Source organism: Helicoverpa zea, chromosome 11, assembly GCF_022581195.2.
Source record: "Helicoverpa zea isolate HzStark_Cry1AcR chromosome 11, ilHelZeax1.1, whole genome shotgun sequence".
NCBI classification, from domain to species: Eukaryota; Metazoa; Arthropoda; class Insecta; order Lepidoptera; family Noctuidae; genus Helicoverpa; species Helicoverpa zea.
The window spans coordinates 10944847-10959599 of NC_061462.1; the positions used below are offsets into that span (position 1 = coordinate 10944847).

Sequence of the window (14753 nt, forward strand, 5' to 3'; positions counted from 1 at the left end):
AGAAGTCTTTAGATTGGGTAGTGTTTAGCCACTATTAGACATTACGTTTTGATGTTGATGCATCGTGTCGTGTTTAGTCGAATAACGAATGTCTTAATGGCCATGTTTATCATTTATTTTTTATTTTCAATTAACAAACGTGAATGTCTGTTGAAATTTGATGTATTAAAATATATTTTCTAGACAAATATTACTTTTTTTTTGATGATTTACCCCGATATTGATATACAATAATTGATCACGGTTAACTCGTTTGGGTTTGAAAAGATATTCAAAATAATTTCGCTTGGGAAAATTATGAAAGGGACGTCGGCATTGGTGGAAACAAACGACATATAAAGTATACAAATTCTGATTCTTTATTTTTACTCAATAATCCAGGTCTTTTCACTGTACAATGTGTAGCATGTGGAGCGCTTGGAGTCACGACGTTTGCTGCTTTTACAAATTTGTTTAATTTACTTCGAATTGCGTTATATGTACATCGGCAGCGCGGGCCCGCCGCGACTCGTCCGCGCGAACTATTGTGGGCAGCAGTCGTCATCTCCCTCAGATTTACAGTTAATAAAACAATATCTTCTGATATACTTTTCTAGCTAGTAGTTTAGGTGAAGGTTAACTTTAGCCTATAACAAAGGTATTCCTAAAATTGTTACTGTTTAAAATTCAACAGTTGCAAGTTTGAATCACAAGTCCAGTTTTATGAACGGTATCGGAGCAAACAAAAGTGTTTCGCGGCTAGCGTACCGAACTGTGCACCACTATCGTCACGATACCAACAAAACGAGGCGTTTCGAAAGTCAGAGAACATAATCCTTGAGTGGATATTGCGACGGTGCCGCTGGAGACTAATTTAGGGGGTGGTTGAGTTGGGTAGAGGGCTAGGAGGAGGGGGGCGGGCTGGAGGGCGCGGCGGCGTCGTCGTGGTTGGCGCGCGAGGCGGAGGCGCGCAGGCAGTCGCCGTGCGCCTTGTACTCGATGGGCACGGTGGCCGGCAGCTGCAGGATGCGGCGCAGCGCGTCCCGCACCCGCGCCGCCGCCGCCGTGTCCGACGCCGTACGGTGCCACACCGCTAGGTGGTCGTCCTGAAACAACCTTATACTTCAAACCTCTGCTGCAATGTTACTATACTACGGCCGACGTATCTTTGCGAGTCTGTCGTTCGTCAATAGACAGATAGGCAATGCATATGTACACTTTATTGTGCATAGCAATTTATATGATGAAACCAGTACCAACAGTACACAAATTGCTTCCATATTGCAAATTGCAAATTTCAGATTCGCAAACACGCACTACACTGAATACATTTTATATAAGTTCTCACCTGGAACCGTACAGACAGCACGACGCCACAGAGCTCCGGCCCGACCATGAACTGTTCGCCCAACATCGCCATGCACAAGTCCTCCCACGCGCGTCCTGTCTGTGTTTTACGTAGCCGCACCACCTGACAATCGTACATACAAAATTAATCTATTACCTAGAAAGTAACAAGAATCAGGGTTATCTAACCCTAGTGGGGCAATAAGAGTCCCCCAGACTTGTACCATCCAACTGATATACATTATTATACAAGGATGATGGTTTATTCAAGCTCTTTTTTGTGTTCTGTTCAACTGAACCCATGTGAACAATTCTTAAACTGTTAAGCTACCTACATTATCTACCCTGAACATGGGGTATGTTTTATCCAGGTACTGGAAGAAGTTTAACGAAGAGATTAACGTGCATTACCCATTTGCCTCCATTGACATTGGCCGGGTCTTCCCACATGGGCTTGATGCCCAGTTTGAAGAGGTGCAGGTCTGACAACGGCGGCAGCTCGTGCGGTCGCGCCAAGTGCGAGTAAAGCCCCCACCACTGCTCCACGCTGGCCACCCTACCCACCAGACGTAACGCCTGAAATTCACAACACAAAAAATTGTTAGTTTACCTGAAATTGACAATACAAAAATTATTTAGATTATCTGTGCTCATAAAAGAGTAGATTGATTTTGACTTGTACCACCTTATCATTAAATGTGGTATTAAAAAAGTACTGGCTGTAGTGCTAAGTTTAAACCATTGTCCAAAAACAAAGTTGTGATCTAAACTTGACTAGCTACAGCTGGTGCTTTGTAAGTCCATGGTTTATAATAGGGCTGATAATTTTTATCTCAAGTCACATCTGAAGATAGATTCATTTTTAATTGTACACCAGAAAAAATGCTGGTGGGTTTCCATGAAATTGTTCAATTGGTTTCAAGTGACAATAGCTACCTTATAAGTATGATTTACATACCGCCAATGTAGGGAATTGAGAAACTCAGCAATAAATGATACAGTTGAATAAACAATATTATTTTGTTGACTTTGCAACTACCTTCAATTTGTTAATAGCTTTTTGTGCATTAAGTAGTTTAAACCTAGGAAATTATGGTCAGCAACTAAAACTATTAGTACCTACATATAAGTCTTTTCTTTTTATTGTCCCACTGCTAGGCACAGGCCTCCTCTCAAACAGAAAAGTATTGAGCGCCACCAAACTTGCTTGGTGTTTGCGCCCTTACCAGGTGGGTGATTTCAGACTTTATAGTCAGGTTCCCTTCAGGTCTTTTAGCCAGCCACTGCTTTCCAATGTATATATAGAAAGTATCATAATCATTGGTGGCAATTGTTGAGTAGGTTCATGAAAATGTGCATTGTAGGGTAGCCACAAAAATTATATGATTTTTAAATTAAAGTAAAACTAAGGCAGAGTTCTAGAACATATTTGTGGAACAAAATAAACTACACAGAAATAACAGCAAAGTTACAAGTTAGAATCTAGGCCATGCTAATAGATGCAAATCAATAGAGCTATGATGGCATACTGAATATTATAGATGTAACACCCAGTTCAATAACATTTCTATTAGCTCAATATTTTTGTTAAAATATAACGCAGCATAGAAAATAAAAACAATAACAGATAAGAAAATTGATAGTCATATGATTATGATAGTGTAAACTACTGAAAATGGTAAACAAAGAAATTAATTATGAGATATTTTTTAAATTACCTGCCGATTAACAAAATCATAGATAATGTAATTTCAAGATATTCATAAACATATGTGTATAGTGAAGTTAGTATAAAGCTACATAATCATAGTGTGTTTATTGATAAACATGCAAATGTATGATAATTTGCATAGTTTCTACAATGGCATGTGTGTGTAGTATACAACTTCAGTTACAAAAAACAAATCACATGATCTGAACTATAGATCAGATGTTTTGTACCCATTATACCTTATTTCTGGTAAACTGTTCAGTGGTAGGTACTCCTTGGGAGCATGGTAGTGAGTGGTCAGCATACCTGTACATAACCAGTGGTGGAGGCGGACAGCTCGCGCGCGGGCGGCCGCCGCGAGAACCACATCCAGTAGCTGTACTCGAGCTTGTGCTCGTGCGGCGGCACGGGCGGCGGCGTCGCCCCGTCAGTGTTCCTTTCATCCTCGTCATTGTGGCCGTGGTTCTGGCCACCACCTTGCCCACCCTCCCCAGATCGACGTTCAGGCACGTTTAAATTGTAAAACTTGCACATTTTCCTATCAGTCATGTTATTTCAAATATACTAACATGTTTCACCAACGGCCTAACCTAGGACACGTTGCTTTATTTGAACTACCAGAATGTATACAAAACTCAAACTGTGATTCTATAATTACACTACACAATAAGATACTAGGAACACCTAAACAATATTTAGATACGGTTAATAAATAAATCTTAATCAGCCTATTCCCTCTTTTACTGTGTATAACCTTTTTCTTTCCGTCATCAAAATTCAAATCTGTCAATTGACAGCATGGGTATAGGTATATACCTCGAAATTTAGTTGTGAATGTATTCAGAAGAACAAGGATTAATAGATAGGAAAAGATTTTAAGTGCGAAAGAGATAGCAAAAACACTAGACACCTCTATATTTGATCGGGTAATTCTCTTGGAATAAAAATGCGTTCCTTTCGTAGTAATTACTTTTCAAAAAAACAATTTATAAGTTATTGTTAAATTAATTTTAGTGTCAATATCTGAAGCAAGATTTGAGTTGAAAACATAAATGTAATCCATTCATTTGAAAATATGTAAATAGTGAATATCCGAAAATATGGTTTTGTGAATTGTATTCAAAAAATCAATCAAACTGTCATATTCAAGTAAAAAAGCAAACGTCAAATTTTCTTCGAAATATCGGCGGGATGAACGAAAACAGTGTTTATTTATTTTATTATTAAATAAAAAGCGTAACAACGTCGTATTAGCATAAATTGTACGATTGCAAAATTGCTGGAAGCATAATAAGCGTACTTTTGTTGAATTTTAGTACAACATTCAAGATATAAACTTGCAAACTTTATGTTGTGAAGTGTACTTGTAACATATAAACATAATGGACAAGTGTGAAACTACCGGTAGAAGTAGTATAGAAGGGTGCATGAACATCGATTTGATGCGGTCACTCGTTAAGCAGTACTCTGAACTGGTGAGTAATATGTTTTCTGTGTACCAGTTGCAAATCTGTTCAGTAGGTTATTCTGTTTATCAAAATATTGTGAGAGGTTGTATTTGTCAACTGCTAAACTAATGATATGCCCATAAAAGTTACACATAATAGGAGTTAACGGAACAGAGTAAAATACATCATTTGTTATGACTATGTTTATTTATGTCTACTAACTGAATCCTTTTCATTTTTCATGAACAGCAGTTTCTCGTATTCTAAATCCAATTGTAACTATTTCAGACTTGTAATGTCATAATATTGTACCAATGGAATGCATTAAGATGACATTAGGTATTGAGTTATACTTAAAGACTAGAAACAATTATACGCTGACTTTTTTGAGTAGTTCTTCCATTTACAAACAACTGGAATCAGTATCACTATTACACACACTCTACCACTACAACCTATACTAAGAATTCAATTCAAAAATAAATCAGCCAGTTCCAAAATATTTGTATCTTTATCTATACTCACCTTCTTTCCAACCATTTCAGGGTCAATGGACAAGTGCGTTATTCTGGGCGGATGCAGCAGCAGCCGCAGCCGGAGGTGGGGTGGACGCAGCCAGTGGAGATGATGTCTGGCTCCTCGCCAGTGCTATGCTGGCTAGGGGCGAACTGCATAGAGCTGCACATGCAGTCACATCGAGGGGTTTACACAGGTTGTTTGCAATGTCTTTGTTTATTTACTTATGATTTGTATAAACAGGACATTATTGAGTGTGTCATTTCTAAACAAGTACACAGCTTGATGTTATCTAGAGTACAGATTGTAAATTGGCCATAGTTTGACAATATAAATGTTGTTACAATTAATAAATCTGCACTGTCTGTAATGGATCAGATAGGCTAACGTCAGGATTAAATAATATTAATATAACCGCGATTAAATCTGTAAAAGTAGTTTTATTTAAATGTCTAATATTTGCACAAGTGGCAGAAATCAATATGTAAAATGTCTCTTTTGAAAATGAAATGCTTTTAATACCATTGACATTCTGATGAATGACTGAATTAAAGTAACATGTAATACATCTTACACCATCCTACTATCTTACTATTTTTGTTTAGACGTCATCTACTATGCCTGGGTGTGGCGATGCGTGCCTACCTCGCGGCGCGGGAACCAGCCATGGCTCTCAACCTGATGGATGAGTGTGACCCCATGCTCTTGGAACCTAGGACTACTGATCAGACACATAATGTAAGTGTTTGATGTTGATTGGTTATTTAGTCAGGTCACTCAATACTAGGGCATGCAATACCGGTTTACCGGTTTCGGTTTTACCGGTAAAACCGCCCATTTTCGCAATTTTTAATTTACCGGTAAAAATAATATGTAACCGGTAATTTACCGGTTTTTACGTTTTTGTGATAATATATGGCAATTGTTCATTTAACGTCAAATCTTCAATATGTAGCCTGAACATAATGTAATATTGCATACATTACATATTGTAAGAGTGTTAAAGTTGCTGTTTTTTAGGAAAGTTAACTTATGTGGCTCCTTAACTATCTCTAGGTTACATTCAAATCTTCATTCTCATCTTAATTCATAATATCTAAGCAAATTTTATTCATTCGGTTATTCTGAATTTCCTCATAGATAGCTGTCAGCTCCTATTAGGTAAAAATGTAGCTTATGCTTATTTTACCTACTCTATGACCTTATTGAGCAAGGGCTTTTACTTCACTACCATACGGAAAGCTCTGAGGATACGGTGGAGCACACAGTCTAGGTGTGCACTGCCTGGGAAGGGTACCGCCGTGTCGTCGTCGAGCCAATAGGCAGCGGCGACCTCTCGCGTCCGGCCCTGGTTCAAGCCATGGTCCGGAGCGAGAAGGAATGGGAAGCCGATGGGAAGGAGATGGAGGAGCGCCTGCGAGTTCGCACCTCTCATCCCAGCCGCTATAGTGGACCAGTAAGACCCCACGGGCGCCGAGTGTCGAGAGACATCTCCCGGCCACCGTAGGCGTCGGTCTGTGGGCGGTGAGTTCGGGTGGCTCATCGTTCCTCCGTCTGCATAGACAACAGACCCGTGTCGGCGGCCCGAGTTGTTCCACGCGCAGGCCTGCCGGGGCTGCGGGATTGTTCGAAAGACCGCGACCCTGGTCCATAAAATGCCTACGATTTACTATAAAAAAGGGCTTTCACTTCAATGAAAAAAATGATTTTTGTATTCACAGTAATTCTTAGCGTTTATCCCGTCTTGTGACGGGGTCCGCTTTCCGTATCTTCATCTTCCATTTCAATCTATCCACGACATCTTCCTCTTCAAGTTCGAAGATTTTCATGTCATTCATTACGATACTCAACCATCACCGTTTTGGCCTGCCTCTGCGCCTTTGACCGGGTATATTGAGATTGAGTACACAACATTGGCGATGTATTCAGGTGGTCACCTTTTTACATGGCCGAACCATCGCAGCCGGTTCTCTTGCATTTTGTCGACGACATCGCGTACGGATGGTTCTGACATGTTTTTTTTTGGTACGGCCCACGTCACAAAAAATGTTTACCACCTTATACCTTGTATTTTTAATTATTTTTTGCTTTTAGACTACCCAATCTTATTGATATAATTATCACATTTTTTTAAAATACAAAAATTACCGTTTTACCGGTTTACCGGTAAAAATATTTTAATTACCGAATTTTTACCGGTAATTTTTATTTTACCGAAATTGCATGCCCTACTCAATACAAGAGTAATTTTTTTTACTCTTGTATTGAGTGTTTAAGGTAAAATAAGTGGTTTTAAAATGATGATAATAAATGCTGCCCTTTTTGCAATACAAGTCTAAGGAAGTGGTGTTTACCATGGCCAAGATATAACCCTATATCTGCTGCATGTCGAGGGGCCTAAGTCCAAGTCAGAGTTATTTTTTTGTATTACGAATAGATCTAATACAGGTTCTTATGAAGTCATCTAATAGGAATAGGTCACATGAAGAAGAACTGGCAAGAAACTCCATAGACCCTCCATAGACTCCATAGACTCTTCTTAAATAAGCTTATCTAAGCATATTTTTTTTAAATAAATGTTTTTACAACAGCGAGCACTAGCCGGCGTGCTAGTATGGCAGGCGCGAGCACTGACGTCGCTGGAGCGGCGCGAGGCGGCCGCCGAGGCGCTGTCCAACGCGCTGCGGGCCGACTGCGCGCAGTACGAGGCGCTGGACCTGCTGCTCGAGCAGCATGCCTTGACGCCTCAGCAAGGCAAGCAAATTATTCAAATGTCCTGACCCGACCTCTTAGCAATATTCATGCAAAATTTGAAGTAAATCCGTGCAGTACTTTTTGAGTTTACTCTGGATATACCTAAGGACAAACAGACAGAAATTCTAAAAACTACATATTTGGACAGAAGAGAGACAGAAATTCTAATAACTCCATGTATTTTTTCAAAGAAATATTCAATGCTGTACATTGACTTTCCTACGATTTTATAATTGTATAGATTACGGGGTTTGGCAACAGGTTCCCTGGGGATGCGGGTGGAACCATGGGAGCAGCTTGTTTATACTTATGTGGAATTATAAAATTTGTTACAGAGCTGGAGTTAATCGAATCATTGCCGATCAACACTCAGCTAAGTGCAGCAGAGGGCGCGTTACTGCGGGCCGCGTACCGCGAGCGACTCAACCGCTACTCGCCCGCGCCGCACACACAGCCCGCCGCCGATAGCGACTGTCCCGTGAGTCTAGTAGCTTGTATATGTAGTCAGCTGAAATGAAATGAAATGAAATGAAATGAAATCGTTAATGTTATTTTGCAAGTTGGACATAAAATCACTTTTACACGTCATTTTTAAGAACGCTGAGGTCAGCTGACCTGCTACTCACTCAACTTTGCCTTGACCATGGAAAACAAATGGACAAATGGAGGTGCCGTAACGGAAAACCGCCTAAGAAAGTAGCACGCCAAAATGCGGGGGACGAGGAACGTTCCTGTTTTTACCCATGTACGCCTTTCAACCCGAATCCTCGTTACCAGTCTCGTCAATTTACTCGTAACTCTCACTTACAAGGGGCCTGACCTACCTGCATTATGGCATCTGCTCATCTCTCCTTACTCCGTGGTCTTGACTCTGACCTCTTTCCTATAGATAACAGCCGAAGCAGAAGCCGTAGGCTCCCGCATGATGGAGGCAGCCCAGAGCCGGGCCCGTCGCCTAGCCGCCGCGTGCCGCTGGCAGGACGCCCTCCGGGCACTAGACACGGTAGACCCGTGGTGCTGCGTGGACGTGCGGGCGGCGTGTCTCGTCGAGCTCAAGAAGAGTACCGAACTGTTTGCCTTCGCACACTCTTTGGTCGATGCGTATCCGAATGCGTGGAACTCGTGGTATGCGGTGGGGTGTTATTATTATCTTATTGGTGGGTTTTCTTTTTGTGATTTAAATAGAAGTTATATTGTGTGTATCCTATCACATATAATTTATGATATTGTATGGCGAATTGTAAAAAAATAACCTGATCCATTAAATAGTTTAGCCACAGAAGTAATTTTTTCATAATTTACAGCATCATTGTGTAAAGCAGAGAATAAAGTTAGGAGTATCGAATGTTTTGACCAGTTGACAGCTGTCAGTTTTTAAGGGAGAATTTCCGTTGTTTGTAATGACTGACTCATATATGGTGTTCGAATTCTCGCACACTTTTATTCTATTTACTTTGAAAAGAAAAAGCATTTTTTTATTTTTGCTTATTTTATTTTTTTCTTTGTGCTAATTGACATGTATTAACCAATATATTAACTTATTTAATTTAATGTGATTAGGTACGACACACTTTCTATAGTGAGGTATAAATGATTTTGATATACTACACCAGCACACTTAGTACGAGGTGGGATAAAAAAATCTCCTTGCGTATTTGCCGTTGAATGAAGAACGAAACAGTTGGTTGACCCTTGTGATGTCCCAAAATTTTATCTTTTTGATCCCCAATAAAATTAATTTTTAATATTAGGTATAATTTTCTGCAATAAAATATTTTCAGGTAAGAGTGAACTAGCGCGGCGTTACCTGAGCAAGGCGAAGAGCTTGGAGCCGAGCGCGGGTTGCGTGTGGCTCGCCTACGGACACAGCTTCGCGGCCGACAGCGAGCACGACCAGGCCATGGCGGCTTACTTCAAGGTACACTTATTATTTAGACAAGGTGAATAAAAGTGGGAAAGCAAAGATTCTGGTATTTTTTATCAGTTTTTATTTTTAAGAGGACATCAAATTTTTCTAATCTCTAAAAAATATTGTTTCACAGTTTAATTTAAAAAGTATGCACCGGGATCACATACCGAATATTTTTATTGTATATTAATATTTTATTATTTATATTATTGTATATATTTTTATTTTATAAAAAAATGCTAATAAATATTCAGGTTTGTCAAAAATATATTTGCTATTTTACACTATATTCACAATATATAAAACTTTCACACCACATAAAACAATTTCGTAATCTTCATAATCTAGACCAGTGGTTCTTAACCGGTGGTCCGCGGACCACTGGTGGTCCCTGGAGGCATTCCAAGTGGTCCGCGAAGCTTAGCTTTGACGACGTTGCTATACGTTATCTAACTTAATTTTTATCGACTTGTAATTGCGAGCGGGGGTTTTCGCATGGACGTACATGTATCGGGTGTGTCGTACCTAGTCCCCCCATTCATGAAAATGTATGTTTGGGCTACATTTTACGTAATTTTGGTTTTGAGTCTTAAAAAAGAATTAAAATTTCACGCTCGCTTCGCTCGCGTATTCAGAAACCGTATGCCCTTACCTTTGCATTTGTCAACAAACAAAAAGTTAAGTACGTTTGGGCTAAATTTTACGTAATATTTGGTTGAAGGCCGATAAAAATTTCGCGCTCGCTTCGCTCGCGTATTCAGGAACTATATACATATTTTGCCATTTGTCAACAAACAAAAAGTTAAGTACGTTTGGGCTAAATTTTACGTAATATTTGGTTTAAGTCCGATAAATTTTCGCGCTTGCTTCGCTCGCGTATTCAGAAACTATATGCCCTTATTTTTGCATTTGTCAACAAACAAAAAGTTAAGTACGTTTGGGCTACATTTTACGTAATATTTGGTTTAAGTCCGATAAATTTTGCGCGCGCGCGTCGCGCGCGTATTCAGAAACTATATGCCCTTATTTTTGCATTTGTCAACAAATAAAAAGTTAAGTACGTTTGGGCTACATTTTACGTAATATTTGGTTTAAGTCCAATAAAAATTTCGCGGTCGCGTCGCTCGCGCATTGGAAACTACATAGGCAAGTTTTTCTTTAATTGTATTTGCACACAACTGCCGACATGCGTTTAGCTTTGAGTAGAACTGACCCAAAAATTCAGATATTTTTTTTGATACATAATAAAGAAATGAGTGCTAATTTAGGTAAACCGATGAGGTGGTCCCCGGCAAGACAAACTTTAGTAAAGTGATCCCTCATGTCAAAAAGGTTAAGAACCACTGATCTAGACACACGGCAGTGTGTCCGCCAAGTTCGAGCAAAAAAAGCGACACACCGGCCGTGGGTTATATTACACGAACCATTTCGGGCCAAATTCGACCCCCCTATAACTCAAAATCTATTTTATTTAAGCATATCAAATTTCTAGTATCTGTTGAGACCCCCTCACTTATCTAAAATACAAAATTTCATTAATATACCTATTGTAGGTCTTGAGATATTGACGTCAGAAAATCGCTATTTTTACTATACACTCACTGACTGACTGACTGACTCACTCATCAAAAACCTAGACCACTTCCAATGGTCGTATTGACTTGAAATTTGGCATGGAGGTAGGTCTTTATGTCAAGGTAAAGGGAAAAATCTGAAAATGGCCAAGTGTGAGTCCGTTTCAAAATAATGAAGGTGTAAATTTATCACCGGTGTAAATTTATTATAAATTTATCTATATTTATATAATATATCTTCGAATGGTCGTACCGATCTGAAATTCGTTACAAAGGTTTGTATTTAGTCAAAGTAAAGTAAAAATCTGAAAACGGCCAAGTGTGAGTCACTTTCGAAAATAACGAATGTGTAACATTGATCCACGAACATAATATATGATAACATGTCATGTCAGTCAGTTGGTAAATCTAGTCCATTTAGTTATTCTAGTTCATTTCTTTGTAAGAAGCATAGTGCATATTCAAAAATCTGAAAGATAGTATAAAAGAGACATTTCCTTAACTAACTTAATCATAAGAAAAAACTAAAATAAACAACCTTACAAAAATAAATGAAATCCCACCCAAAACAAAAATGTGAAAGACTGCCAAGTTCGATAATATGGGAATGCTTCGCCTATAAAAGAAGTGAGATCTGAATAAGTACCAAGTTCCATACACATACCTCAGTTAAAAATAGTTACTTTTTAATGATGTTACTTGGCAAGTTTTAATAGAAAATTAAATACTTGATTCATTGCGTTTAGTCGGTTTATAACAAGGTGCGTAAAATTATCAATTTCGTAATCTTCATAATCCTCTTTACATCTCTCATCTCAGTCGACGCATTTACATGTTCGCAGGCGAGTCAGCTGATGGCAGGCTGCCACTTACCGCCACTATACGTGGGCGTGGAGTGTGCTCTGCTGAACAACTTCACGATGTGCGAGCGCTTCCTCACCCGCGCCGCCGCGCTGCACTCCAACGCCAACGCCAAGGTGCTGCTGCCTGTATGCACTCGCCATGGCTTTATTATATAATTCATCGACGCTTTTCACTATGAAATTTGGGCCAAAATTGTAAGAAAATCTTTTTTGTTACAGATTGAGTGTGTGGATTTCCCGGAACGTGCGAAGTGGCATCGCGTAGTGACGCTGGCCCGGGACCCGCACGTGGCACACGAGGCGGGCGCGGCGGCCTTCGCTGACGGCGACTACCGCTCTGCGCATGCGCTGTGGCTGGCCGCGCTAGATGCCGCCACCCCGCCGGGGAGGGAGGAGGTGAGTGTTGTGTGCTGGTGACTAGCACGGGACCCGCACGTGGTGTTATATATGAAAAAATACAGGACCAAAACTCCCTCGAATGGTGACGACCGGCAGCAATACCAGCTGACATTTTAAAGATTTTCAGGTGATATTAGTCCTTAAGACCTGCCATGACTCGGCCTTTAAATTAAAAAATAAACTCGTAAAAAAAAAAAAAAATATTTATCTATCCTCAGGTACCAGCCCGCTGGGCCGGCACACTGGACGCACTAGGCCACGCGTGCCGCGCGCTGGGCCGCCCCGGCGAGGCCTTACAGTGGCACGGCCGGGCCCTCGCGCTCCGCCCCGCCAGGCCTTCCAGCCTGACTGCCAGTGGCCTGTGCCTCGCACTGCTGGGAAGGGAGAGGGCTGCGGCTGATGTGTTGCATGCAGCGTTAGCGAGAGACCCTGATGATGTAGTGGCCTTGGCGCTGCTTGATGCAATAGTGGATAGATTGGATGCTGCCCTTACAGGTATGTTCCTATGGCAAATACCAGTCGTATAAACTACCTCGTTGGTCTCGATTTCGCTTTGTGGGTTTTGGAAACTTTCACAAAACATCCTGGAAGCTGGTGATTGATACACCCGTGCATCGGAGAGCACGTAAATATCGGTCCTGCTTGTGATCTCTCTCCGGTGGTGTCGGTTTGCCGTCCCATCGGGCTAGGAGAGTGAAGGAATAGTGAATGCACTTGTGTGTCACCGCCAGCGGCCTGTGCCTCGCCCTACTGTCTGTACTACTACTGTAGCAGTCTTTGTTTTATGTATCCACCGATTGTTAGGATAACCTACTACGTCTTAACTTTGGTTTATTCCGTATAATGAAGTTAAAAAACATTGACTTACGTAATGTCAAAGTTCACTGTTGCATTCCCTGAACAATATCTAGAATTTCAAATCAATTAAGCTTTTAAATCTACAGCCAACATTTCTCGGCTAACTAAACCTTATCTATTCCAGAGGAAGAAATCCCGCAGTTCCCGTTCCCCACGGTGAACATCTCTGTGCCGGCCATCGCGCCCGACACGCCCACCGCCGACAATACCAACACATCCGATATGAGCATGAGCTTCGACTAGCCATGTAGCCACGTAGGTAGCCACATAACTGCGTAGCCCCTTAGCAGCGCAGCAATGTAACAGCGTAGCCATGTAACCACGTAGCTGTGTAACCACGTAGTCACGTAGCTGCCCAGCTGCTTAGCCATGTATGCAGCTTCGTGGCTACATGGCTACACAGCTACGTAGCCATGTAGCCCTACAGCTACGTAGACGTGTAGTTATGTAGTCATGTAGCCACATAGCTACTTAGCCACGTAGTTGCGTAGCCGTGTAGCTACGTAGCCACGCAATGAGTCGACTGAATATTCTCAAACAAATTATGTACATAATTATTTTATTATTAAATAAATAAAACTTTCTTTTTACGTTTCATGTCACCTTTTATTTGAACTTTCCAAATCAACCCATTTTGCCTAATATCAAAATTCGGTAGAAAATAGAGGGGTATATGCATAGACATAATATAGTAAACAGGACTGCGCACTTGTACCCAAAAAACGAGCCGAGTGAAACAGTTAGTACGGAGGCCGTCTGTCCCTTTCTAATAGGGTGACCATAAGATTATGCTATGTGAGACAAATCCGAATTTGCTAAGATTATTAAACACAGATTGGTATTGAAGTTTTAACTTACGCAGTTTATTACCTTAACATACTAATATTGGCTTTTAATAATAAGCGGGAATTAGCAGTATAAAAGCAGGAAGATTCGAAGTGAAGACTGTTTTTTTTTTGTATTTTTGCTTCACATATAGACTGCTGAGCCATTTATGTCGCCTAACTTCATTTTTTGGAAGCTATAACAATAGTACAACAGTTTTAGAATCATTCACCCATATTTTGACTCATTACAAGAATTCATGGGCACCCTAGTTGTTTGATTTACGAAAATGTTATTATACTTCGGCCGTTCAGAGAATGCGTTCCTGACACCTATCAGTTAGTCACGACTAGTGATGGGCACAACATAACACTGAGTTCGTTACCGTTCCTTCAAAATGAACCGCCGCATTATTTTAAGATTATTTTCGTTTTAAATTGGCGGAATCATTTGTTTTATATTTTAGTTATTTAAGTGGAAACCAAAAAAAGGTAATATTCATATAATAAAATTGTTTTATTTATTCTTTGTTACAAGTACATTGAATTGAATGTGCGAACAGAATATTAA

General features: G+C 40.3%; 2 protein-coding genes across 3 annotated transcripts; one reads left to right on the top strand and one right to left on the bottom strand.

Annotated features, from left to right (window-relative positions):
* Positions 1-336: 336 nt before the first annotated feature.
* On the bottom strand, positions 337-3832 carry LOC124634766 (eukaryotic translation initiation factor 4E type 2). Its single transcript, XM_047170435.1, has 4 exons — positions 3344-3832; positions 1738-1902; positions 1328-1450; positions 337-1085 (listed from the first exon to the last, which is right to left on the bottom strand). The coding sequence occupies exons 1-4, from the start codon at positions 3584-3586 to the stop codon at positions 882-884; spliced, it is 735 nt and encodes a 244-aa protein (XP_047026391.1). The 5' UTR covers positions 3587-3832; the 3' UTR covers positions 337-881.
* Positions 3833-4143: 311 nt separating this feature from the next.
* LOC124634764 (cell division cycle protein 16 homolog) lies at positions 4144-13953 on the top strand. 2 transcript variants are annotated; one of them, XM_047170432.1, is made up of 11 exons: positions 4144-4512; positions 5031-5197; positions 5607-5739; positions 7593-7755; positions 8091-8233; positions 8645-8912; positions 9537-9673; positions 12081-12227; positions 12321-12497; positions 12719-12995; positions 13483-13953. In XM_047170432.1, exons 1-11 carry the CDS (start codon positions 4420-4422, stop codon positions 13599-13601), a joined length of 1824 nt encoding a protein of 607 aa, XP_047026388.1. In that variant the 5' UTR covers positions 4144-4419; the 3' UTR covers positions 13602-13953. The 2 variants fall into 2 exon arrangements, with proteins under 2 accessions (XP_047026388.1, XP_047026389.1); XM_047170433.1 differs by having other exon boundaries at positions 4154-4512; positions 12081-12215.
* The last annotated feature ends 800 nt before the right edge of the window (positions 13954-14753 follow it).

What these genes read in the sequence shown, in the direction of transcription:
- LOC124634766 (XM_047170435.1), bottom strand. Translation starts at nt 3,586, where the DNA reads ATGACTGATAGGAAAATGTGCAAGTTTTACAATTTAAACGTGCCTGAA. An exon ending in CCACCACTGGTTATGTACAG is followed by an intron (nt 1,903 to 3,343) that starts GTATGCTGACCA and finishes TGTGAATTTCAG; the next exon opens with GCGTTACGTCTGGTGGGTAG. An exon ending in TGCTGTCTGTACGGTTCCAG is followed by an intron (nt 1,086 to 1,327) that starts GTGAGAACTTAT and finishes AGGTTGTTTCAG; the next exon opens with GACGACCACCTAGCGGTGTG.
- LOC124634764 (XM_047170432.1), top strand. Translation starts at nt 4,420, where the DNA reads ATGGACAAGTGTGAAACTACCGGTAGAAGTAGTATAGAAGGGTGCATG. An exon ending in ACATCGAGGGGTTTACACAG is followed by an intron (nt 5,198 to 5,606) that starts GTTGTTTGCAAT and finishes ATTTTTGTTTAG; the next exon opens with ACGTCATCTACTATGCCTGG. An exon ending in GTGTTATTATTATCTTATTG is followed by an intron (nt 8,913 to 9,536) that starts GTGGGTTTTCTT and finishes AAATATTTTCAG; the next exon opens with GTAAGAGTGAACTAGCGCGG.